Source organism: Chlamydotis macqueenii, chromosome 12, assembly GCF_036417535.1.
Source record: "Chlamydotis macqueenii isolate bChlMac1 chromosome 12, bChlMac1.mat, whole genome shotgun sequence".
NCBI lineage: Eukaryota > Metazoa > Chordata > Aves > Otidiformes > Otididae > Chlamydotis > Chlamydotis macqueenii.
In genome coordinates this window covers 21,016,976-21,043,825 of record NC_141567.1, presented here as the reverse complement: position 1 = coordinate 21,043,825, position 26,850 = coordinate 21,016,976, and the positions used below count along the sequence as shown (strand labels likewise).

The 26,850-nt window shown below is 45.1% G+C and overlaps 1 protein-coding gene across 7 annotated transcripts in view; it reads left to right on the top strand.

Moving 5' to 3' along the window:
• Positions 1-26,850, top strand: part of TJP1 (tight junction protein 1) — a 164,858-nt gene that overhangs the window by 69,164 nt on the left and 68,844 nt on the right. The window contains exon 1 of one of the 7 annotated variants that reach the window (XM_086756839.1): positions 18,151-18,494. The exons of the other annotated variants lie outside the window; for them this stretch is intronic. Within the exon in view, the coding sequence (XP_086612965.1) occupies positions 18,462-18,494 (33 nt within the window). The 5' untranslated portion in view covers positions 18,151-18,461. Of the gene's footprint in view, positions 1-18,150; positions 18,495-26,850 lie in introns of those variants that run through there. 7 annotated transcript variants of the gene reach the window in all.

Here is a 26,850-nt window from a genome sequence, read left to right as displayed (position 1 = left end):
TCGACTTCAGGGGCAACGTGGGTAATTTAAATCATTTTATTATTTAAATCACTTTCCCCCCCACCACTGATGTGTTGACACTAAACCCATACCGTTGCTGTGAATTTATTTCTGTATGCCCAGGGCTCTACAAGCGAAAACTAATGTCAGAGCAACTCTTTGGAGTTTATCGCTCGCGTACAGGACAAGAAATCCATCCCTTTTCAGTGACCTTGTTTGGTTAATGAGCGCTTGTGAGAGGGAACGTATTGCCCATTTGGATTTGCTTTATCGTTTGATTAATGTTTACTGCCTTAGTGGTACCAAACACTCACATTCCGGTTCTGTGTCGCAGTTGTTCTGTCTGTTCCACCTGCACTCTGAAGCAGTTGTGCTGTGGGCACTCAGAAATGTTTTAATAAGTTTTTCTGAGGTGGAAGTACAATATTGCCGCTACTGGGGCTGCGGGCTCCACACACCGCTGTAGGTGGAAGGAGCGGGGCACGGCAGTTGTCCCTTTATCTGACACCTGGAACGCCAGCACCTGAGTGTCCTTGCTAGAGGAGTCTGAAGAAAAAAAAATAAATTATGAAGTTTTGCCTGGAAATAGAGTATGTTTAGAAACAAATAGAAAATGTTTAAAGAAAATAGGTGTTTGTGTGTCCTGAACGTTTGGCTGTGATACCAGTGGGAACTTTGTTTTCTTTGTTGTTATTTGCTGTGGAGAATTCTGCATAACACATTGAAGACTTTGAGGTTAAAAGCTCCTTTGTATTTTTCAACTCACGTCTCCTGAGATTAATTTTTTAAAAGTTATTTTATTGCCTCTTGCCATAAGAAAAGACAAAAAATAAAGTGCATATCTATTTAGCCCAATGGAAGGAGAAAGAGAATGGAAAACAAGGACAGAAGGGTCATTCTCAGCAATTAGACACCTCTTTCTCCAGTAACAAAGTAATTGCCAATTATTCAGTGAGTTCAGATGAATGGTAATGGTATTTTCGGAGCCTTGACCACCCCACAAAATAAGCGTTTATTTTCTGTGGGCATGCTCTGCGTCATTCTGTTGCCTTTTAGATCATTGTATTTAGTGGCTCTTCTGATGTTTCCACGTGCTAGCTGACACATTGGTATTTGTTCTGCTTTCCTACTTTTTCTGGGTGCATATATGCTCTTTATAAAATTAAAACAAGGAGACATGCTAATTTATTTTTTAATTGTCTGTTCAGCTTTGAATACTGCGCTGCGCTGTAAGGTGCGGTGACGTATCGGTTACTTATAAATGAGTGATGTGGTTCTGGAGTTACAGCAGGAGTCGTGGAAAACGCCGTGGCCGTCTGCAGAGCGGCAGTCTGGGAACGCTGTGATACCGTCCACACATCCCTTCATTCCACACGGCAGCGGAAGCAGCCTGGAGAGCAGCGCTGTTTGGCTATAAAGTGATGGAGGCTGGTGGTACAAATAGATTTTCAGAGTGTCTGCTGTGTCTGTCTGAAAAGGTTTGTACGGTACCAGAGCAGTATTTTGTATGAGCCGTTTCAGGTGTAGAAACATTAAAAATAGTAGTAGTATTCTAAGGAAAATAGGAAGGTAGTCACAAATGAAGCAGAAGTTACAGCAGACGGGGCGGCAGCGGCATTTTTTCTGAAGCCGCAGCGTCGTGACAAGCGACAGAGGTGCAGAGGGCTGGGAGCCTGGCGTTCACCGTACAGCGCCCCGCGGCCAGCCCGCTCCTCCAGCACCTTTCCAGCACCTCAGCTTACATAGAGTTTTATTTTCTAGGTTACGAGTGTACTTTTTGTAGCCCTTTTTGCTTCTGACAGTCAGTCAGTCAAAGAAATACGTTGCCTTACTGAGGGGTAAGGGCTGATTCTGTTTCTCGCTTGGCTCAGCTGCGAGTCCAGTTTCCTCCGCCCTGCTGCGTGCTGCAGTAACATGGGGCGGTTCAGAGGACTTGGGAGAGTCCAGGACAGAATTCCGACCATACGCCTGATGTTAGGAGGCCCGTGTTTTTCCCCCCACAGCTCCCATCGCAGGAGGTCCACTGAGGACACGACGAAGTATGCCTGTAGCTAATTTCCGGAAGGAACTGCCGTAACCCTAGGCATGGATGGAGTTCAGGCAATGCAGATATGACTTACAGTCATTTTTGCCTTCCCCTGGGCTGCACCTTCTGGAAGAAATGGAGCGCAGTATCTGGCCAAGGAAATACAGACAGAAAAAAACTGTAATTTTAGTTCTTCAGGGTCACCTGCTGAGCGGGGAACTGGAATGGGAGGACAGCTTTCCGGTGCCTTGATTCTCCTGCGCTCAGTGAACAAACTCCACTGGTTCTTCCACAGAGCCATGGTAATGCTCTCCCTGGTGGTACCTTGCATGGATGCCTCTGACCTTGATTTCCAGCTGTTACCTCCTTTAAAAGACAGCTACAAAGGAGGTAAATGGCATCCTGATGACTTTCTCCTTTCAGATACTTGCTGTGGTTACTGTGCTGCTGCAAACCGGGAAGAGGGATGGCGGCAACAGACAGTTGAGGAAAGACAGGTGGATGCGGGGTGGTGCTGGAACCCAATGACTCTTCACTCATTTCGATGAGGATTCACTGGGTGTAAGGTGCTGGTGACTGTGTGTAAGGAATGACGGAACCTGTTCCTCTCAGAAAGCACAGGGACCCCTGGGTGTGAGAATGGAATTTATTTTTCAATGGAGGCCTTCCCAAAATACCTTTGTTTTGCTCTGGGAGCGTTGCCAAAAATATGTTTTTGTGACATTTTGTAAATGTACCTGCAGCCTTAGATAACATTATTTTTGTGGTTGCTAAAAACTATTTATAAAAAGAAACAGAAAGAGAAGAGATATAAAGTCTATCAGAGCAAGTGCAAGCAGTTTCCTAGCAAGACTGAAGGCAAGTGACAGAGATGGTGAAAGAAAAGCTGGATCTGAAACGCAGCAAAAATCACTATCTTGCAAAATCCATTCCAGCATGTGCGTCCGCAACAGCGGGGAAATGTGGTTGAAATGCTCATCTCCAGGTTCAGGTGAGGAGAAGTTTCCAGGCATCACATAAAGTTAGGAAGTGATTCAGTAGGTTAAAGGCAGCCAGGAGTTCGAGGCTGCTGAAGCAGCACAAGCGAAAGGGCAGCTCCTGTCTGGGAATCACGGGAAACATCAGAGACAGCAAGGCTGACAGCGGATTGAGCAGAGGAGGGCATCCGTGTTTACAATCAAAGTTGCAAAGTAAAGGATGTTAATGGAGTATTACCAAGACCTTTCAAATTCTGTTTCGGGATAGATAAGAAAATTATGAATGTAGCAAAGAAATGTTCATATAGCATTAATAATAGCGTAACATAGTATAATGGTGTAATAAGTAGCATTTATATAACATATCCATCACAAGATCTTTAAATGGTTTACAAAGGCACTTGCATATTTTATTTTTACTTTATAGGTGATCGCACTGAGCACATTAAGTGACTTGAGCAGTTACACAGAAAGTCGGTAGCACAGCCAGACTGCTCGTCAAGAGCCACTGCGTACACACCCCAAGTGCAGAGATGCTAGGGGATGCTCTTTCCTGCCAGGTGCCTGTTCCTCTCACAGCTGACGCTCCTGTGGAACTAAACCCCAGACTAATACAGCCGGGCTGCCGCGCTATCATCCGTCTTCAAAGCAGCACAAAACTGTTTCCAAGCGTTGAAACGGGTGTCAGATGTTTATCAGGATAGCTTGCAATTTCTTTTTGCGTTCTGTCTGCATTTCACAGTGTGTAGAAGTGGCGTGCCAGTAAAAAATAGATTCAGTCTTGCCAGCAAGCGGAAGCAAAGAAGGAAGCAGCAGCAGTTGGCTCCCAGCGATGTTCTCCTGGGAACAAGTCTGAACTGAGGCAGCTTTAGGGCTCTTTAGTTAAATTAGAGTTTTCCTTCAGTCCTCTGCATGATGGGGTTGTTCTTTAAGGACACCACCATTTTGCAAACGTCTAAAAAAAATTAAATACACACTTAGGAAACTGGGATCTTGTTGCACTGCCTAGGTTATAGTAGGTACCAGCTCACAATACACAGAGAAAATACCTCTCGGTGCTATACAAAAGAAAGCAAAAACATTGCATAAAACACTCGAGGAAAACATCAGTCTCTGGCTGATAAGTTTTTGTCTTTAAGGCACAAAAATCTGGGGGGATGTGACAAAGAGCCACAGGTCTCTTACAAGGAACAGTTGTGGCCATCCCCGTTACTGTGGTTCTGAGGCAGAGCTGGAATGCCGCCGTGCGTGTCGGTCCCCTCTGCTGCCCAATATTTCATAGTGCTACGGGGGGCTGACAGTTAGAGACCATGTATGCGACCATTTCAGTTTTTTGAGGCTTTTCCCAGAGAACTTGTCTTGTGCCTGTATTTTCTTGTCAGTTATCTGCCACTTTTATTACTGTACTACATTCAGTTTGATCTGTGGGTTAAGTTTACATAGATGAAAGTAGACCTGGGTACATTCCAGTCCCCCAAAACAAACGTTTTCCACCTTCCAGTCCCTCGTTTTAGCATCACCTTTTTGCCGATTCTCCTGTATTCCCGAGTCATTATGTTTCTGAGACGTGCAGCGGCTTCTTTGTAGTCATTATCAGGACACCAAAATGGCTTAGCAGTGCTCCGTGTGGCTTTTCGCAACTGGAAAATGGTGCTGCTGGTCCTGGGTGAGAGGATGAGCAGATAATCACAGAAATTACGAAGCTGGGCATCATGATTTATTGCCGTCCAGTAGTGCTCAGTCCCACAGCCCTTGGTGCTACAGCCTCAACCGCGGTGTACTGAAGAGATCAACAAATCTCTGAGCGGCAGCTTTAAGTGTGGACAGGCCTTGGTGGGAGACTGAGAAGCGTGCAAGGGCTTGTGCAAACAGAGAGTCCTTTATTCCGTGACGATGAAAAGCGCTGTCTCCTTGGATGCCCCATCATGAGGATGGCAGTCCGCTCGCTGTTTCGCTCAAAGCTGTAAGCAACCTTCAGTAATGTGGATGGGCAGAAAATATGCCAGACTTATGTAGTGGCCCTTGAGGAAAATTACTCACTGGAGCCATTTATACCAGCAAGGGGAAAAAAAAAAACCAAAACATTTTGGTCTAGCATTACAGATCTGAAATCTGTAAAAGCAAAAATACTGAAAGTGTTTATGTTTGTATATCAAATGGTGCTTAAGGAAGATGGAATATCGACAACAATTTGCTGAAAATTCTAAGTATAGATAAGGTGGAAATAAAAACAATGGCATCTTGGTTGATAATTTTCTAGCTTCTCTTTTTTGGTTTCTGACTCCAGCAGTTATTTTACTAAGCTATGCCTGTAAATTATTTTGTTTTCACATTAGCTTTTAAAGAGAGGGGGAATTCTCATATAGGTGCATGTGGAGCTCACCTGCTTTTTGTAACTCTTGTAGTGTCTCTTCGAGAAAGGAATAAGCAAAAAAAAAGTAAGAGCACAGTGTTTGCCAGACGGCAGAAGTGTCTCCTGTCGGAAAGGAGAAAGGGGGGAAAAAGGTACGATAAAGTCACTGCTGTTACTTACGAAGCTTGAAAAAGTGACCTCCTCTGGAGGTGAAAGCTCCTTTGGGAAGCTCGTTAGGGAGGTTGAAAACGTGCAGAACATGAAATTAATATTCTGCTGTGAAAACAAGCTAATACAGAGGTGCAAACTCTGAGAAGTTCCAGTTTTCACTAGGAAGAAGCAGTAATCGTTGGCGTGTGGAATGATTGGGGTAAGAAGGGAGCTAACGAGGGCTCCGAGGTCCTGCAGCCCTCCTTGGGGCTGAGGCCAGTCTGACCTTGGAACCCTCCAAGGGTAGGAGGAGAAATGGAGGGGATAACATGAAGAAATGAAAAATCCGTTTGTACTTTGCAGTCTAATGTACCTTTCCAAAAAAGCCCAGACCGCCTGCAGAAACGTAACACTGCAGAAGAAAGTGACAACAGGTGGCCTTTTCTGTTAAGAACATAAAAAGCTTCTTCAGGTTACTGATTTGCCCACGTAGCCCGCCTTGGCGTTTTACAGACGCACACAGAAGCCAAGCGATGGAGCCGAGGCCGCCGAGCGTGCCTGTGGCGGCTGGGTGGCCGGCCCCGCGTGCTGTGCGGTTTGTGTCTCAGCGGGCCGCTCCGCCGGGAGCAGTGACAGCGCTGAGGTCGTGCAAGAGAATTCTCTGTGGACAATGAATACTTTCTTCTTAAAACGTCTCAGAAAATGTGTTTTACACTTTTTTTTTTCCTTCAGATACATAACGTAGCAAAAATGAAAAGCCTAGTAAATGATCTCCATAATAAAGGAACCCAAAAACTAGAAGAGAAAACTGAAGAAGACTGGCTTTGAGGCCACTTCCAGAGCTGGAGGGGTGTGAGGCTAGCGCAGCCCAGCATTTCACATCTGCATCCTGCTGCTGCTAAGAAGTGGGTGTAGTTGCAGCTGTTTGCGCTTTCGCTGCAGAGCGGAGGTTGATAAACACCCCTGACAACAGACAGGTATGAGTTACAGCTGCTACCACAGACAGGACCGTGCCAGTTATGTTTGCATTGCATTTATATTTACAGAAACGAGTTTGTTCAGAAGAAAATTATCTGTCTGTGGATCTGCGCTTACATCAAAGTGTGTCTGCTAAAGACTTCTTCCATGTAGCCGAGCATGGAAATGAAAGATAGCATCGCTAATTAAGTATTTGTTTTAAAATATTGAAATAAATGCTAAAAATAGGGAAAAAATTGTTCAATTTCTGGAGGATCTTATTATTAAATATGTTTTCATCATCAGTGCCAGCTCCCCCAGAGAGGAGAAGGGGCAGCGGATGGTTTCTGCGATAGCTATCAGATTGCTTCTGAAGGTTCCTGCAGTATTTGTCTTGCCCGTTCCACGCTTTGCTGTGCAGTCAGAAACAGGTTTCTGTGTTTTCAAGAGCTGTTCAAGCATAATTAGAGGCTCAGAATGAGTCGAAGTCTCAGCTGGCGGCCTAGCAATTTGTTCTCCTGCTGCAAGTCATTCAAGATTTATATTCGCTTAACTTTTGATGGAGCAAGGGGACGTTCTCCATCTAAGTTCTCTGTTACACCTCTGTTTTTATGCGAGATCCAACGCACTCGGTGTCCAGCTGCGCGCTGTCTTCTGCCCCTTATCGTGGCAGGATCTGAGTAGCTGCTGAGCTTCTGCCTCTCTGAGGCCAAGACTGCAATATAATTGTAATAAAGTTATATAATGGCGCGTTTGATTTGTAATACGTTGCTGCAACAGGGTCATTTCTAAAAATACGAGCAAGGCGGGGAGTCGGGCTCGTCGGGAGCCTGAAGAAGGTTTCCATGGCAGAAGCTCTGCCCGGGGGCAGAGGGCTTGGCGTGCAGCTGGAGCACGGCTAAGTGAGCGGAGCAGGTCCGAGCGGGTGCGCGGGGAAGGTGCCTCCAGAGGAAGGGCTCTGACTCACTGCGTCCCCTGACCTGCTCTTTCGGCAGGGTTTTGGTGGAGTCCTTTGGCCGCGGTGGGAGCTGCCTCTTCCCCGGCCAACGCAGGCTGGGGGTGAGCACCAGGACCCTCCCCCTTTCAGGTGAGCCCCCACCAGTGCAGCGGGGCTCCTTGTTTGAACGGATGCATGCAGCCCACAGCACACAAAGAAATTACTCCAAAACAGCTCCAGGTGCATGACTTTTTTCTGTTTCTTTATATTCAAAGAGCCTTTTATTTTTTCTGTTGGCTGAATTAATTTCAGTTTCAAGCAGAAGAACCATCTCTTTAAAACCAGAGAACGTGCTGGTGCTGCAGAATACCATTTTTCATGCTGTCTAAGGAACAACAGCGTATGCTGGTGAAGCAGGTTGTACCCAGCCGTGCTCCCGACTGAGACGGGTCCTTTCTCCATCAGTGGAGCACTGGCCATCTTCATGGTTGACGTGACACAGATTTTGGAAGGAGAGTTGGAGAAGGGTCATGTAAGCTCTGTATTTGCCTTTTCAGTGCTGGCAGGAAGACAGAAAATAATTATTTTAGTTAAAAATCAAGAAGTTTATTTGCATATATAGCATGTACATTTGGGAGACTTCAATCAATTTGTCCTTGAGACCACTGGAGTTATTTTTGCAGTGGCGTGGAAAAGGCTACGATGTAGATGTTCTTCAGTTACACCATCTGATCTTTTCCCTTAGAAACAAAATACTGCTTTTAAAATGAAATATGGTACCTAATGAAATGTTAATTTTAAGAAGTTGTAATTCAGATAACAATGTTCACGTGCTCACCATCCGGCTCGAGTCATGACATCAAATCTCGTTTTGATGAGCTTCCATTACTTGCGTCACGGCATTAACAGGCGCTGACGCAACGAGACGTTCTGAAGACGCGTTCTCCTTGCCGCTCTCCGGCCTCTCCCCAGCGGGTTCTGCGAGACGGGGCTTGCGCTGCTGGAGGGAGCATCCCTGTTCACACCCTTGGCTCCGGGCCTTTCATCACCGCGCGCGGGTAAAGCTGACCCTGCATATATCTGAGCGAAGGTTTTGCAAAGCTCAGAATTTGTTTGTGGTTTTAATGTAATGAGGGCAACAACTGCTGCATTATCCCCTTCCTTTGCAGATGGAATAAACACCGTGCGTGATTTGTGATCCCTGTTGAATATGCTTGTGTAGGTAGAGATCGTTTCACTGATTTTCCCAAGTGATCTAAGCCTTCCGTGATTAGCCCTCTCATTAATTTCTGCGCCAAGAACGATGAGTGGGTTAACTGCACGTGACCAGCTCCGGCCGGGGAAGGTTTTCCATGAGTTATGGCTCCTGCTCTGGTGTTGATGGGGGAAAAAGGCCTCCGCCTGCCTTTCTCCCCTCTTCCCTGTAAATCTCTGTCAACCCCTGTTGCTGCCTCCAGATTACAGGGCTTTTAAAGAGAAACAATTAATTATCTTCGTAATCAATTTGTCAGGGCCATTAAGGCCTATTAGTGCAGCCGGGGCCCTGACTCAGTGACAGAAACGAAGTCGGCTGGAAAGAAAAATTAGTCAGTACTGGAAGACGGGTTATAAAGAAGGTGTTTCTTCTAGTAAAATGTTTTTGGATGCTTTTTGGTGACCTAGGGGCAAGGCTTGCTCTACTTTTTGCGCGGTCTTGGCATATATTGTTCAGAAAACGAAGAGACGCCCAGTTGTGGAAACAGAATGTGGCTGCCCTGCTAGAAACATTTGGAAGTCGTATGAAATCTTATTTGTCCAGCAGCTCACGTGTTTGATGTTCTGAGAAATGTCAGTGTGACACAGAGCCAGGACACAGTCGTAGGGCTTATTTCAACCCCCGTGTTTATAATCGAGTCTTCGGGAGACAAAAAAAAAGTCTATTTAGAGGGCTGCCCCTTCTAATGAGAAAAGTATGGGAGAATAAGTGTAAATAAAGTACCTGTGGAAGACCTCCTTCAAAACGCTTGTTAAATTTATCGTAAGAAGCTGTATAAATCACGTCAGTATCAAGCATCTTGTCAGTTATAATATTTACTCATCTTCAACCAATACGAGAAGCGTTATATGAGTCATGAAAGCTCTCACACCTGGCAAAATTGGCTTATGTGGTTTTGAAAATACTTTCAGAAAGACGTGCCAGTTAGGGAGCAAGATTTCTGGGGAGAAGCCATATCTTTTATGAAAGCGAAGCATAGCATTGGAAATAACGGAGAAGCTCTGAGGCGGGGGGCTCGAGGGGCGGAAGGCAGCCACCCTGACGGGGGCTCGCTTGCTTTCATGTTCTTGCTTCACCTGCTCTGAACACAAGCAGCGTTTCGGTCCCCGGGCTCTTGCTTTAGCACTTCTCACGAGTATGGAAATCTCGCACGTTTAAAAAAAGATATGGCAGTTAACAGCTTTTCAGCTTGCACGCTGGATTGAACTGACAGATGTGTAAAGCAAAGGTTTAGCTAATGAAATTGAGATAACGTGCACTTTTCTGTGAGGCCTATACTACCTAAAAACGTAGCCGTGCAAGGCACAAGGAACACTCGTCCACGTGTGGAAAAAGCAGTGTCTGCCCTGTTAGCTTTGCACTGTAAATATTTTTGCTTTGAGTCTTTCTGTAGTGTGTGCACGCGCTCAGGTGGATTAACGCAGCGTTCTGACAGGCTGTGGCGTGCGGTCCCGTACAACACGGAGGGTTTCTCCGGTGACGCAGCAGTCAGGAAAATTTCTGACTGGCCATTTCTCAGATTTAAAGTTGGAGTTTAAGCAAAGATACGCCCGTAGTCACTTATGTTTATCTTCTCAAATGCTAATGTTTTCTGAATAAGCAAAGGCACAACCAGTTCTAACCAGCAGCGCTCAGCTAAGCTCAGCTCAGAATCAAGCCCCCCACCCCGTCCTGGAGACAGATGCCACCTCTGAGTTTCTCTGAAGAAACTTCAGGTTTGGCAAATGTGATTCAGTCGATGGATCTCTGCAGTGTAAATGCCTGGTGAGCTGGATGGAATCTAATCAACTGAGAGAAAGAAGTGAAGTTTGGACTCTCTATCAGTATAAGCAGCACGATGACTCATAAAAAAAAAATCACATTTAGTATTTCACATCTTGTTGAACCTCTTGTTTACTGTGTTAAACATATCCAGTATTACTCCGTGGTCAAAACTTGATTTTGTCAATATTGAACTAAAATCCTGCTTAGTTATTTCTGAAGAATATCTTATTGAAAATGTATTACAGGTTGCGGTTAGTGGGACCTAGTGTAAAAGCATCCATGTTTTCTGAGGGCTTTTGAGCGATTCAGTGGCAACTGGTTTCACCGATACAGCCCGTACTATATACATCTCCCATCTCAAAAAAACGCTCATCTGAGGATTTCTTGCACATCCATGATGGCATATATTACAGGACCGCTTGAAAAGTGTAGTGCAGTTATCCAAGGAGTGAAGCAAGCAATCTCAGCTCAGATGAGGTCCGGGTGCGTTTCCGCTGCAGGGCAGAGGACGCCTTTTGTGCGCGAGCTTGGAAACCTGCACCTGAGAAGATCTACGTGCTTGAAGTGTAGGTAAACGATGTGTAAGTGTAGATACACAATCATGCTGTCTTTGCCAGACAACCCAGCTTAAAAAGTCCCCATCTTTGGCCACTTATTCCCGCCTCTGTGCTACCAAGGATGTTTTTTTAGCCAGTATCACTGTAGTTATCCCCATATGGAGTTAGCTTGATGCGGCTGTGGAGGTGGTGACACAGGGCAAGAGCAGAAACGAGTGGTCAGGTAACATTAGAAAAACGCGGCGCTTCAATCACGTTAGTGTCTGTTGCCCGCTGATTTCACGTGCTGTGACGTACCACAGCCCAAAAGCCAACCCCTGACGTGTTTTTTCTTCCCTGGCAACAACAGGTCAGGAAATAATGCAATATCCTCCCACACTAAGTACTTCCTACTCTGTTATCCTCTTGTATATTGTCATCTTGAAATGGTTACATAAAATGAAAACTTTTAAACTTATTTTAATAAGTTGCCATGAGTTTTATTTCTATAATTAAAAAGATGAATATTAACCACACTTTAACAGTTATAGATGAAATATTCCACCCGGGCGTATGGCAAAACACATGTTGTCCCTGGGAGCTAAATTTTGCTATTGATTGCAGACACAGCTAAAATAGACTATGTAACATGGTGGATAACCAGATGTCTCCTTAGTTGCCACAGACTAAAAGTGACTGAAACGCACTCTTACGATGAGCACTCTTAAGATGCTCAATAAATTTGTCTTAAATAAGATCTGTTGAGGGTGGAGGCTGAATTATTGAAACATGGAGTTAAAAACTCATAAAACTATGTTCTACTGTAGTATTTTACAGCAAGATAATATTTGACACAGTCATGTCTCAGGCTATATTTTTGAATGTTAATGGTTTTGAAAAGGAGCTCCAGCAAAACCATTGCAGACCAGAGGTGACACCACCGTGCAATACAATCATCCGATAATAGGTAGTTAAGAAAGCTGCAGGGAGTACAGATAAGATAACTTGAGTTTCTTCTGCTGAAAAAAAAACAGCAATCTTTTTAACGTGCTTTTATTTTAATTGGTTTTACTACCTGGAGGTATAAACAAAAGCAAATACGAGGGTGGAAAGGGTTCATAACCCTATGGGCTTGACCATCAGGAGCTTAATCCCCTTCCTTACCTCCTCTCAGCCTTACAGAAGTCACTCCTATAAAGCAGGTGCTACTAGGACAGAGCTACCAACTAAGGTAAAGATTACGCTGGAATTACTGGGTGTAATCTGGTGTTCCTGCTTTTAAGTACATCATTAGCCCCTTGACTTGATGGACTTGTGCATGTGCATTTTAGAAGTCTTGTACTGGTTGCAGTAAGAAAGGCTAGAGGATAAAAATAAATCTTGAGATGCTAAAAGTCAAAAGCTGAATGACAATAGCAGTAGATTATAGTTTATAAATGTCAGTAGTTTAAGTGTCTACATTTTTGCAATTATGCAAGAAAGTCTTTCTTATATGAAGAATTAAGAAGCAAACGAGCTCTCACTTTTGCAGTATTATCTATAAACTTTGTTAGCAGTACGACAATTTTCAGAATATGCTTTTGTGTTGAGTACAGCAGTTCTCAGTACGTGTTTTCATGTTCTATCTGCATGTCCTTCTCGTTACCAAAAATGAGTCACGATAATTTCTTCGGGACATGTTGCTTGTTGTCTGGGCAAGCGTTTTTAAGAACGAACCGGTAGCCACGCTCTCCGAAAGCAAACTCTGAAAAATGAGAATTCCAGATCGGGGAGCGTGTGTGGTGCTTGCCTGTGGTGTCACTGTTCATGGGACTGGAACCACATCAGCCGTGAACGTACGCCTGCTGAAGTGTCGCAGTTGTCATCGATTATTTTTGCTGTCGCCTCGCTGCCAAATAAACCTGAAGAAAGTAAAACAATTCACGGTATCTGACATTTTGACATCCAGTGGCTACTTATGGTGGAGCATTTTGTGAAATCAGCGTCGATCAGCTGCAGTGCATTTAAATATACCCTCCCGCTCACACAACGTCTAGAATAGTTTTACACAACATTTCTGTAATGCATTAGCTCTGCTGTCATGAACCAAGATTAAAACTCACGGATAACATTTTCTTTCAGCAGTGGTCTCAGGTTTTGTCCCTAGACATAATTATACAGATGACAAAGGTTCTCTAAGAGTGGGTCCAAACCAAGGAGACAAGAGCTTGTTTTTATAAGGATATGCCAAAGTAATAATCAAAGAGACCACTCTCCAGCTCTACAGTTATAAATTCTTTAAGTGTTTTAAGGCTGAAAATAATCTGGCTTTGCTACTGCAACCTACTTTTAATTTGATTTGTACGCTTGCTGTTTGCTGAAAAATCAAAGTAATATTCTGACTGAACAGAAAAACCGTGCACCGTGCTAAACCTAATACTTTGTTTTTAAGGTGTTAAGCAAGAAATAACGACGAGTTTAGAACAGCAGGAGTTTCAGACAGGCTGACTGGTGGAACAGGTTGGGTTTATTCCCAGTCAGGGCATATCCAGCCTCTCGTGTGCACTTGGGGTGTATGCTTTAGCCTGATAACGAGAGGCGAGGGACAGATGTTTGGGGTTTTGTCTTTGACAGTTCCAGTATGTGAGAGGCACTGAGTTATTGGAAGACTCTGTTCACTCTGTATTGAGCAGTTATGTGCAGAGGTTTCCGAAGAGGCACCTGCAGTGGTTTGCAGCCTTTTAAAGAGGAAGTAGATGCAGGAAGCCAGCTTTAACTGCGTGGAAGTGGGAGGAAGATAAGAATCATTACTAGACATCGTTACTACATTAATTTTTTTTCCCTAGGGACTTGAATCAGCAAGACGCTGAAATTCTGTGTAATTTTAAGGACATGAATTTCCCACAGCTTTCTTTAAACCACTTTCTTATTTCTTGAGGTGGAAACAGATACTTTCTTCTCTTGTGTTTTATGTGGTGAATTCTGATTTTCTCTTCCCCTTTTTTCTCCGTTCCTGAAATGCTGAAATCAGGTGGCAGTTACAAATACAGAACGCGCAATATTGACTAAACTGCCTGACAGTTGATGATACATAGGCATATTTATAGCTGAGTATCCCAAGACTGCCGCGTAGGGCAGCAAAACCCTCTGGTATCTCTGAGAGATGGTATTTGAATTGTTCTCCTTCTGAGCCACACACACCGCAAAACCCACAGGAAGTTGTCTCAGTAGCGGCTGCGGTTCTGCAGTTTCCTTCTTCCCCGTCTTCAACTTCTTAAAAAGTTAAATCAAAGTAGAGAAAAGACTTCCTGTTCTTGCAGTCTAACAGCTAGACGTGCCTTCAGTCAGAGAGAAGGATTCACACATCTGATTGTCCTTCTCTGTCCTTTGCATCACTTTAGGGTTATGGTTTGAACTATACTGATTAAATAGGAGTTTTATTTTTAGGTTTCCTACTGAGAAAATATAATAGTACCTTTTTTTAGACATCTCCCAGTAGCAGTTATTTAAAGGATGAGTAAAGCACTTGCTTTTCTTCAGCTGCTGCCTTCTAAGACAATTTTCTGTCTCAAGAGGAGGAAGCCATCCTGCTTTCAGGACCCAAAAGGGCAGTATCAGGAATATGATTGAAAATTCTGATCCTTCAGCAAACAGATGGGGCTTGGTACATATCTGTATCTGACTGAGCGTGCTATCTATAGAGAGCGTATTGGTATGCACAAACACTGACATGTTTATATCTCTCCCTGTATATCCATAGACATTAGCTGTTTCCTTCGAGTCTTTTTAAAGGGAATACATGAATACACCGCAATCCCAACAGTCGGAAAAATACAACTTGCTCATTTCAGAGATGAATTTTCTAATACTTTATTAATAATTTGTTTTTAAAAGTTAAAAAGGACTATTGTTCCAAGTTTCTTTCACTTAGCATAATAATTGTAATTTGATTCAACCAACATTTGACTTGGCATTTTCAGGAAAGCTGATGGTAGCTTTGCGTGTGAGCAATTTATTCATCAAAAGATGAAAAAGTTCTCCTGAAAGAAGAATTTGAAAGGACAGGAACATAGTCCTGCTATTGCTTTGTTTAAATGCAGACAAAAACATCTGTTAAAATAATTTGTATCTACCAACAAATCTATGTATTTTAGCAATGCTAGTAGAATAAGGTGGCATTTCTGTCTCCTCTAATTCATGTTAAGCGTAGAGAGGGGGTTTTAAGCAACTGTTGGAAAGAAGGAGAAGTGAGATGGGGAGGGAGGGAAGGAATGGAAGGAACAAAGGAAAAAAAAACAGGAAAAAAGGAAAAAGATTGAGAGAAGAGAAGGAAGGCAGGAAAACAACCTGATCTAGTCGGGGATGTCCCTGCTTCTCGCAGGGGGGTTGGACTGGATGGCCTTTGAAGGTCCCTTCCAACCCAAACCATTCTGTGATTCTATACAGAAAGACACAAATCCCACTAGTCTCTGTGGGCCAACAGAGTTATGTATGTCCTCTCCCAGACTGGCCAGAGATCATCTGTGATCATTTTATATCCGCCGCCAGATGTTTCAAACCCCCTAGACAGAAGTCCCTCCTTGTTAAATCGTCTCCTTCCTTCTCAAATCCAGCATACGGATTGATGGCATTTTCTCATCCAGTGTAAGATGGCACCTCTGTTCTTGCTGGAACTTTCTTTGCTTAATATTTTTCCTTCACCCTTTTATTTGTTCCCCATCTTTCTCCCAATACCCAAATAACTACTTTTTTTTTTCTGTGGTCCTTCTCCCTTATTTTAGGCGGCCACTTCTCTGTGTTTGTATGCGGGCCTCTTTCGTTTCCCTGCTGTACGCCTCCTCTTGTTTTATGGTCTTTAATCTTCTCCCCAGCCTGCAGGCATTGCCCACCCTCCCCAGAGCTATTCTTATTCAAGGCGGGGGGCAGATGAAAGGGAGGGATTATTTTACCCTACTCTTTACCAGGTTGCCCTCCCCTGAGTTTCTTTTCTTGCGTCTCCACACCTTGAAATCTTCCCCCTCCTTCCTGTTGTGATCTCAGCCTTTTCCTTCCTGCCTCCTCCGATGTGTACTCGTAGACTCTGCCAATGAAGCACGCGGGCATAAAAAACATCGCATTCCACCTTCTGCATCTGTAGCTAGAGTTAAAACAAAAATAAATCAGAGGCTTAGTTACATCTAGCAATTAACAAATAAAAAATCCGCAGTAGTGTTTTCACGGCAGAGGAGCTTTGGCAGAAGGCCGTGCTCCGGCGCAGGAGAGCTCCCGGGGACGAGCTCAGCGCAGCCGCTGCGCCTCTGTGGGAGAAGGGGAGCGAAGCCACAGTCTTCGGGTGCTCTGGGAGCAGTCAGGTGCCAGAAAGTCGAAAGCTAGAGGTTACCGGAGCTTTGGGGCTGCCCTGGTAGGTACCGGGGAGAGGGTTGGCGCTGTTTGCTCTGAGGGAGAAGGTCCCAGTGGGCTTACTCTGCCCTGCCGTGTTCTCCGTGCCATGGTGGAGCAGCTGGCCCTTCCCCCCGATTTCGAACTGCTGTCTTGGGAATTTGCTTCAGCTATTTCCTGGAATATGAATTTGTTTATTTTCAAAGGAGAACAAACGAAAAACTCGCACAGTAGCTTTGGGTAGGGCGTTTCTGTGTAGAGGAGTGATTTGGATCATTGAATTGTTGCCTCTTCTTAAGAATTTAGGTGTTTCTGAAGATTGCATAGAGCACAAAACCAGTTGGTGGCACACAGAAAGTACAACTGCAGGAAAGTTGTGGCCCTGATCCAATACCTTTTACTGTCATCTGTGCCTCGTGAAATGTTTGCAAAGCAAGTGCAAAATAACTCCAGCTTTGGTGTGGGATTTTTTCTCTGATCTGTCTGATCAGGCACGGGACTTTTGCTGTAGTCTAAGGAGTAAACTAATCAACATCATAACCTGGACCGTAGCGATGTGGCTAATACGCGGAGCGTGCCGTCTTTGCACTGAGGTTCGAAACACTGCAGCGAGTGATCCTTCGGGAAGTGGTTTGATTAACTTGCAGCTTGGTCCCACCAATCCCGGGGGCACACACTCAGCTTTCCGTGGCGTGAGCCGTCCTGGCGCAGAACGGCGGGAGTGCGCTGGAGTCACAGCTCCAGCTCCGTTGTCAGGGAGAGCCTCCTCCTGCGTGGGTTAGGCAAAAAAAGTACCAAAAAGTAAGTAAAATCTTTAAGAAGCCTTTTCCTAAATGGAAAAAAAAAAGTGTTTGCAGCGGTTCAGTGCTTGAACAAGTACCTGCTTTGTTAAGGACACTGAGAAACCTTCACCTGTACACGTGTTTTTGCTTGTAAAAGTACTTGTGTACAAGTATTTTTATTGTAAAAATGCTAAAAAGTGTTTTTACTTGTACAAGTTTATTTTTCGAAGCCGCAGGCAGGAGCAGCTCGCGGTGCGGTAGGAAATGCTGAGGCTGTGCGGTCACCACCTTACACCGAATCCAATCTCCCCAGCTGTTTTCTTTCCGTGCCTTTATTGCTGTTATCTCGAGAACAAAATGTACAATTAGGAACCTGACATCCAGCGTCCCGCCCCTTCGAACAATAGACGGGCGCGAAAGCGGCTCCCGGCCCTCCCCGGAGGACACCCCTGTCTCGCCGGCAGTTACGCGGCTGCGGGACGGGACTGGACTGGACTGGACTGGACTGGAGGAGGGCGCAGACCCCAGCCCTGCGCAGACCCCGGCCCCGCTCAGCCGCCCCGTCGCTCGCCGAGGATCGGAGGCGCGGGCGGCCCCGCGCTCCCCGCCGCAGCCGCCTCCCGCCAGGCCCCGCCGTGCCCCCGGCCCGCGCCGCTCCGCGCGGTTCAAACCGCCCCCCCCGCGCTCCCATAGGCTGCGGTGAGCCGGCAGCCGCTCGGCCACCGCCGCACCGACCATCGCGCGGGGGGGAACCCAGCGGCGGCCCAGGCCCTGCGGGCGACTCCGCGCCGCGCGGCGGCCGGCAAGAGCGGCGGGGTCGGGAGCGCCCGCTCGCCGCCGCAACTCGCCCGCCGTTTGCTGTGCCCGGGACGGGCGAGAGGGCGCGGCGGCGGGGCGGGGCGCTCTCCGCCACCCCCCCCTCCCCCGCGGGCGGGATGGGCCGCGCCGGCAGTCAGACATGTCAGTGGCTGCGCGGGGGGAACGGCACGCGGCAGCTGCCGGGCGAGGGGGTGGCGCGCGGCGCGGCCGCTGAGGGGCCGGGCGGGCGGGAAGAGGGCGGTGGCGCCGCTCCCGCGCTCGGCACCCCGGGCGGGCTCCGGCGGCGGCTGCGGGAGAGAGCCCGGACTTTTTTCCAAACTTGAGCCTCCGCTCCCCTTCCTCCTTCTTTCTTCCTCCCTCCTCCCCCGTCCCCGCCCCTTCCCTGCCGCCCTCCTCTTCCTCCTCCCCCCCGCGCCCTGGGATGTTTATTCGGGCAGCTGCGTGAGGCGCGGGCGGCGGTGGGGAGTTGCTCTCCCCCGGCCTGAGTAGTTGCAGGCGCGCACACACACAGACGCTCGCCCTACTCCGGGGGAGAGAAGGAAACAAAATGTCTGCCAGGGCCGCGGCGGCGTCCACCAAGGTAAGGCTCGGCCCCGGGGCGGCGGCGGCGCTTCCCTCCCCGCTCTAATCCTCGCCGTCTCCCCGGCGCGGTTTTGGCGGCGGCGCGGCCGCTGGGGAGCCTTTTCCCCGCCGAGCCCGTGCTCCGCCGGTAGCGAGTTCCCTCGCCCCCCCTACCCTCCCATCGCGGGGTCTCGGGAAGCCGGGAAGGGGCCGCTCGGCCAGAGGGGGTGGGCGAGGCGGGCTGGGACTTCCCGGCCGTTTTCCCTGGGCGCCCGGCGAGCCTCCGCGCAGGTGGCCTGCAGCCCCCCCAGCCCGGCCCGGGACCGCTGCCCCGCCGCCGCCTCCCGCGGCGCTCCCCTCCCGCCTACCTGTTGGACGCGCGGCGGCGCCCGGCTGGCGGGCGGGGAGCGCCGCGGGCGGCGGGACGGGTCCGCGCCGACCCCGGGCGCGCTCCTAGGAGCGGAGCCCTGCGCGAGGGGGGGCGGCCGGGCCCCCCGGGAGAAGTTCGCGGTGGCGCCCCCCCCCCCCCCCTCGTCTGCGGGGCAGGGGCGGTGGGTGCGCGCTGCCTGCACGCCGGGGCAGGCCGTGCCCTTTTGTTCCAGGCCGAGGAGCCGAGTAGCAATTAGGAAAGGTTTAACCGGGAGAGTCCAGTACTGCGGGATTCTTCTGCAGCCGCCGAATGGGTCGGGGATGATTGTTGCTGACATACGGTAAACAGATTTGGGGCGGCGGTAATCCCTCGGAAACTGGTGCCGGTGCCTCCACCTGATCCGTAGGTGTTGGCGGCGCAGGTGCGGGTTGCGGGGTGTGTGCTCCCGCCTCCCCGGCGGTGAGCAATGCTCAGCCTCCCCCGGGGAAACAGGTGGAGCTCGCAGCGCTCAACAGGTTATTTTCCCTTCGCCTGAAATTAAAGGTTTGCTCGGAAACTGGTCCGACTCTAAATTTCGAGCTGGTCTTCAACTGTGACTCCTGAGTAGCTGCCCAGGCTTCGGTGTGACAAGTTCCTGTCGTGCGCTAGCTGGAGCTCGGCTTTGTGGTGTTTGCTCTCGAGTGAAACTATGTGGTTTCGGTCTGATGTCACTTGCTGGTATGCACTTACTCAGGAGTGAGGTTCTGCAGGCTGAAGCAGAATACACACCTTCTTGCATTACTGCTGGAAATCTTAAGGCTGCTTGAAATGCTAAGTTACTGGTAAGCTTACTAGTTATGAGATATTGTTGGCTGTGGTGATTTTATCAGCTCCGAAGTCTTTAGTTTTGCTTTCAAGGTGTATACAGGGTAACTTCAGCTTCCGGAGTGCAGTTTTAAAAAACTTAGAATGTCAGTGTTGACCTGCTGAGGTGCACGCCCCTGTCTAAGTATGCTTTCAGAGATCTTTTATTACATTTTAACCTTTAGGTGTACACATTTCAACAATAAATGTGTATGATCAGACAAGTCATTTATTTTGGATAATACTTCAAACTGGTTGTGTAAGTAAGCTACGGAGACAGATAAAGTGTATTTTTTTTTCCCCTGTTCAAATGCATTTGTATTAACCACAGGCAAGACTTGAAGATAAATGTTGTCTTTGCTCCTGAATAGTGTTGTGTTAGAATTCTGCCATGCGAGGAACTGTGAGAAATTGCATCAGCTTAAATTTTGCAGATATTCTCTTGTATAAAATTGGGGTGCAAGGCTTCCAGTTCCAGATACTCCCATAAAATATAACCATTTTGTGAGACTATGGCAAAATATTGCATTCCACACGTGCATATGCTTTCTTAAGAAAAGTTTATTTTTTTTCTAAATACAGAAGTATTATCTATTTGGACTGTAGACTGGTGTAAAATTGGAGGTTGTATCTTACCGCAGCAGTTATTTGAAACTTCTTCCAGATCGTGGTCATATCAAATTGGCCCTTGGAGCATGTATACAGTATCAGCCAAACTAATTGTACTGAAAGGTTATGTTAATTTAAGAATGTTACAGACTACAGTCTCCCTCAAGTTTAACTCTTCACTGGTATAACTTCCAGTTTTTGTAACAGTCATGTGTTTGAAATAGTATATCTCTTTCTCAGGAAAAAAAAAATAAATTTTATAGGTCCTGTAACTTTTTCAGTGTAAACTCTTACAGTCTGTGATAGCCTTTTATCAAAGTTATTTCTTCCCTTTTTGATCTTGATCACAAAACGTCTTTAGAGACTGGAATCTTATGTACACCGTTCATGGGAATTTTCCTTGTCAAAACAGAAATGCTTTCAGTAGATGGGGAGAGTTGTTTCTGCTTCAGCCGTGAGTTCATGGACTGCTGTTCATATAGCCTGAATAGTTGTAGATGAGGAGATTATAAATACTTGAGAAATACTAAAATATTGGAGTATTTCTATGTTCAAGTTTCAGATCTTGTTTCCTTCAATCACCCCTTCTGACATGGTCTCTGGTTTCTCATTTTTGGGGTTGTAATGCATTAAAAAAAAAAAACTCTGAATGGTTTTCTCTTAATAGTTACTTAACATACTTTTTAGCTTTGTGGGCATTGTGTCGTGTCCACGTTTATCGTGGCACACTTGACCAGAAGAGAACTAAAAAAAAAAAAAAGGTTTTTTTGATTAGCTGAATAATTCTTATTTGTACATGTGAGAATCTTGACTGGTATGATTGATTGTGTTATGCTCCATTATCGACAATCTTTATGCTACCTTCCACTGCCCTTCAGTTTTGGTTACTTAACTTTTTCCCTGCTGTGCTGTAAAAGAATGTGTTTTTATTAAGATTTGAAATGCTTGCTGTAGCTGTTGGTAGTACACAATAGAAAATGGTGAGAGAAATGAAATCTTGCTTGCAGTCCAGTCTAGTGGTGGCTGTGATTGCAAAATGCAGGGGGCCGAATCTGTTCTGGTGTCTTTTTGAACAATGCTGATGGATGCTGTGGGAGTGACTGTGTCGGGGTATTGGTAATGAGATGTAAAGCTCTCCGCCTTCAAGCTGAGCGTTCAAATATAATCCACATTGGTTAAAAAAGAATACAAATGCTTTTTAGTAGTAAAGGTGGGGACAGAACTTGTTGAATCCTTGAACCTTTTTGAATGCTGAACCTGAGTTCTTGAGACTTCCTTCAAGTTTTAAATGCGTGCATAAAGAATATTTCTCGGTCTTTAATCTCAATCCTGTCATTACTTGGATTTTGTTTTTTCTAACCGTCTTTCTAGCTCCAGGCATGTATCTATTATCTACCACTTCAATCACAAGTTGAGAGCTTGATCACATTAACAGTTTAAGACTAGCTGATTGCAGGAACTCTTTGGTTTCCTCTGCTAGAGGGAATGATGTATAGTTTTTGTAAATGTGGGTTAGCGTTCTATCCCAAATCCTATTTGGAGACACCAGTGTATTTGTTGTAGAGGGTATATGCAGAAGATTTCAAAGTGGCTTTTAATGTGCTATAATCTATGAGATAGCTAAGTTTGGAACAATGTTTTGGCTTTCCCATTTAAGTCTACGTTAACACCATAATGTTAGATCGAATCTCAGGTTGTTGGTGAGATTCTTAATCTGTAACAACCAAGAAGAAAAAAAATACGTAGCAAATGCCTATGGGGAAGTAGCACCAGGTATGGAAATAAGCTGAGGATTGGGTGTTAGCATCAAAATCTACCTTCTACTTGGAAAAAAAAAAATCTGTAAAATGACTGCATTGAATTTTGATAGTGTTCCCGTAAGTTGTATTTGAACCTTAGGAAATACTTACTTTAATGTTTATTTTCAAAGAAGAAATTACCTATATTTCAGGTTTGGATTTTCTTAAATTCTTTGACTGTTACAGTTATTACCAGAGGCAACTTCAGCTACTAAATGATAGTTGAGGTGCATTTTCCAGTCTGAATTTAGTTGTAATGTGAGAAGAGCCATGAGCTCCACACTCTGTAGGTCATGATGAAGTATGTTCTGGAGTTTGCTTCTGGTTCAACATGCAGCGCAAAGATTACTGTAATGTAAACAGAGCTGGAAATGCGACTGTGCCTGGTAGCTGGTTCCGCCTTTATAGAGTGGAAAATCAGTGAGGCATTATCAGTGACCAGCTAGCTAATCTTTGTTTCAAGGAAAACATCTAGAAATGAGTTATTGTACGTCAGAGGTATTTTAAGGTGCACATTGTACTACTGATGTACCGTGAGTAGAAATACTGGGCTCCTGTCTATGCAAAAAAGGCTCAAAACAGGGTATTTTGAATCGATGCTCGAAGTTGAGAGTGCTCTTTAAGCTTGAGGATATGTCTACGTTGACACTATGGTATACTGTCGCGTCCAAAACTTTGTGGTATGAGGGCTCATGAAAACACTTGATAACAAGTCCTCGGCATAAGATACTCAGTTGAAGACAGAACTGTAACTAGTGAACTACTGAAGCTGTGAATTGTGCTAAATGCTTTCGTTTTATTACTTGAAATAGTGCGCAAAAGTATTTTCTGTCTCAGGTCAAAGCACTCATCCAAAAACTTATCAAAGTTGGTTGTGACCAAGTTCTGACCAAGGACCCAACTGTTTGCGCATTTTGCTACAGGCCGTGCCAATAAGCTTGAAGTATGAAATTGGGTCCACTCTTCTGTGTTGTTCTCTGTCCTCTATAACTAGAGGAAAGGTGGTGTCTTGTCTATATTGGGGAGGGGGGGAAATCAGATCATAGTCACAGTGTGGGGAGAGTGAAGCTGTATGTGTGTCTGTGTCAAAATTAATAGCTGCAGTGTTTGATTTATTGACACTGTGTCAAATTCTCAGTGTTTGTTTGAAGCAAATGCTTATCGTTAAGGTTACAGGAGGCTGAAGTTATGTAATGTGTACAGCAGACTACCCTTTGGTTAAGAAAGACATTGGTGGTTTATATCCCCTCAATTTTTCCTGGTTGTCATGGTATAGAGGCAGCAATAATTAATATCAAACTATGCTCAGTGTTTTCTCAGGCAAATATATTACTAATGACTTCTTTGCTGAATGTACTGATTAAGCAACCAGCCGCAGGGAAGTCTTAAAACGAATCCTGTGATTCTGTGCTGTGTGTTTATGCTGAGTCCAGAGAGTCCTGAAATGAAAACATTGTCTTGTCTTATAATTACGCTGTTTCAGGGACAGATTATTCAAACATGCGCTCTACACTCAAAAATAGGAGTGCCCTTGCTTCAAGGGGCTGTGATCTGAGAAAATGGAGGCGCATGCTCATCTGAGTGCTGTAAGGTCCAATTTGGGTGCCTTGGTCCTACAGAGGAACAAGCGCTGTTGAGGCCACAGATGTGGTGATTTTTCCAGGGACAATGGTTTCTGCCTGGTTATCCGTGGGATTTTCCTGCTGTGGTATATCCTTAGATAATTCCTTAAGCCACAGGCCCTGTGGGCTGTTTGATCAATGTGGATGTGCTACTGCAGGGTTGGAGAACTGTCCCAGTGAGTGGAGGACTGGGCGCTTTGCTTCTGTTTGCTGTTCCTGGCTCTGTAGGTTCTTCAGTAGCTCTGTGGAGTTCTTTGCTGCCTTTGCACTTCGGGATTTGTTTAGACACTTGGAAACTGTATTGTAGGTGCTAAAAAATTAAATATTGGCTTTATGTTAAAATAGTATTTATTTTCTCAAGGGTATTTAGTAGTCTCTAATAGGATTCTTGTTTCCTAATCCATTATAAACAGATGTTCTGCCCTTTTGTGGTGGGGGAGGGCAGCCTAAATTCAGTAAGATGATAGCAGTAGGGAGTGTTGTGTTGGAGAAGTTCGTGTTCCTGTAAGAAGTGGGCACGCACACCATGACCCTTTTTGGCCCGCATAACTCACCAGAAGATGTTTTGTTAGTTTTCCATAGCGGGGCAAGCAGTAACAGAACTTGGTACTGCTCTGATACTCTGCTCGTCTCCCCACCCCCACGTAAGCAAAGTGCTTGATGTGCTAAAAATAGGAATTGAGTGAAAGTAAGCAGTTTGTTTGATTTGTAGTTCCAAGCCTTTTCCCAGTGAGTACTGTGCTGAAGAGCAGTCTTCTGCCTTCCTTGCCACTGCTTTTTATATTGGAGTTCTTTTCTTAGGAGCTTCATTACAAAATATTTCCCCCACCCCTCCTAAACCAGGCGGCGACTAGTTTTCAACTCATGGTCCTTTGGGACTGTAGAGGCTGTTCCCTCTCCGGTTTGAGTGGGGTCCAGTAACCGTCTTCCCCTCTGCCCCCCAGGGTCACGAGTCGTTCAGCAGATGACCCCCTTTTAAGTATACAGCTTTAAATTTTATTTGCACTCTAAGGTGGTAACAGTTTCTTATGATGTATCCAGGTGGGTCATGGACTAAGCATAGAGAAAGAAATCATATCTTTTAAACTTGTTAATACACTTCAGAGCATGTGGTCAAGCTTTTTAAGAAGAGTTGGTGTGGCTGGAAGAACATTCCTTGCCCTTTCCTACAAACATTGTTGATGATCTTTCTTTAGACCACAGTGTCACTGTTGCTACAGCATTAATTACTTTGTTTATATTCATTATGAAGTTGGATAAAACAAAAATTATGAAGAATTAACATGGCTGAGGCAACACTGCTCAATTTTTTAAGTAGAGTTAATTAAAAGGAAGTAATAACCTTAAATAATAACTAGAAGCAGTAACATAATGAAACAGGACAGATTGTGAAATTTGAACAATGATGTCAGGTTTTTTTATTACTTAAATTATGAACAGTAGTGGCATGAGTTTGCAAAAGGACTGACTTAGCACACATTGCTATAAAACAATAAAAAAATTAGCAGTCAACAAAATTTTAAAAAGAGGTGAATATTTACGTAGTTGCTTTCAGATTAATTGAAAATACAGGCTTAAATTATGCCATCTAAAGATTCGCTGTATGTAATGGAAAGTAACAATTGGAATTCCTGTACCTGTAAAACTCTTGGAGAGGTAACTTTAAAAGGTGCTGCTTGACAGTGTGTTATCAAATAATTAGTCAGTTGTAACTAATACGAGATCGGGATAGTACCTGGGGCTAAGTATGCCAAGTACTGTTTATTTGAACAAATTCCAAGACTCATAATCTGTAATTCATGTTCATTTTAGATGGCTGGCTTCCCCAGAACTAAGTCTGGGAGAAGGCTGTATCATGTTAACCCTCTCAGCACAGGATGCTTGTTTAAAAAATTTCTCTCTTTACGCAGCACTGTTCCTATGCGTTATCTGGAAAAATCCTCCTTTGCGCATGAACGCCTCCATATGAAGTAGTTTTCCAGCATAATGTTAGGTGGAAAAGATACAGACTTTTCCTGTAATTCTGGACTCCCTGAAATAGTTATTTCCAGTGGGTATTAAGAACTTAAAGCTAAGCTTGAAGGCATGGCTTTCTGACAAAAGCACTTGTGTTTCCTTCAAAATTGAAATTAAGTTGTGGAAAGTAATTGGCCATCACACGGGATAAACCCCTCTGTTAATAACCCAGCTATGTAGGAATGGAAATTCCTGGAGGGTAATCTTGTATGAGAGAAATAAATGGACTTGCATGTTGTTTGGGTTTCTCCCCCTATGGATAATGTAGACTGGATTAATGCTCCTAAACCAGGGAGCCTTTAGCTAGAGAATACAATAAAGGTTTGCAGGCTTATAAAAAGCATATTAATGGCTTGAACGAATAACATGTTTCATCTGAATTGGATACGGTGCTGTAGAAGAACTCTGTGTTACGCCAGCTTCTTTCTGCCAGTCTTGCTCATGTAGTTTACTGTAGTTTGTTTATTATTGGCAGTTAGATGGTAAATGCCCCCTAGAGCTGCCCAGGAAACTGCTGAGTTTCCCATTAGGAGATCTATCAGTAGGATTGTTTGAATAGCCTGTCACTATGCAGCTCGGAATATTTAGTCTATTGTATTCATCTTGCAGCTGCTGACCCCCCGTATTTTACATATCTTAGGTGCAACAGTACCAGTTAGACTGAAAAATAAGTATCATTTATCTGTAAGGTGATAAGTGGGCAATGAAATACCATCTTGGGGGATGGTTAGGAAGCTTCTTGACTGTATACCATAGCTTTATCAGAATTTTAAGTTTATGTTGCAGTCAGCAGCAGATCTGCGAATTTTGTGTAAAGATGGTATAAGTCAATGCACTGTTATTTACTGAAGTGAGTGGCAGAGCCACTGTATCACTGCAAATTGTTGTCGTGTCCACACCCCACCCCAGTTCTTTTGATATTATGTGTCTTGGCAGAATATTGTATTTGCCACCCAGTATTTCTTGGGTATCTGTGAAACTGAAAATGTCTGCATTAGCATGTTCTCCTTCATGGAGGTGCCAAGTGCGATAGCATCAGGTGAAGTTGGTCTCTTAAGAACTGAGAGGGGAAAGCTGGAATAGCTAGGTCTGTGCAGTACTTTGAGCTGTTTGAAT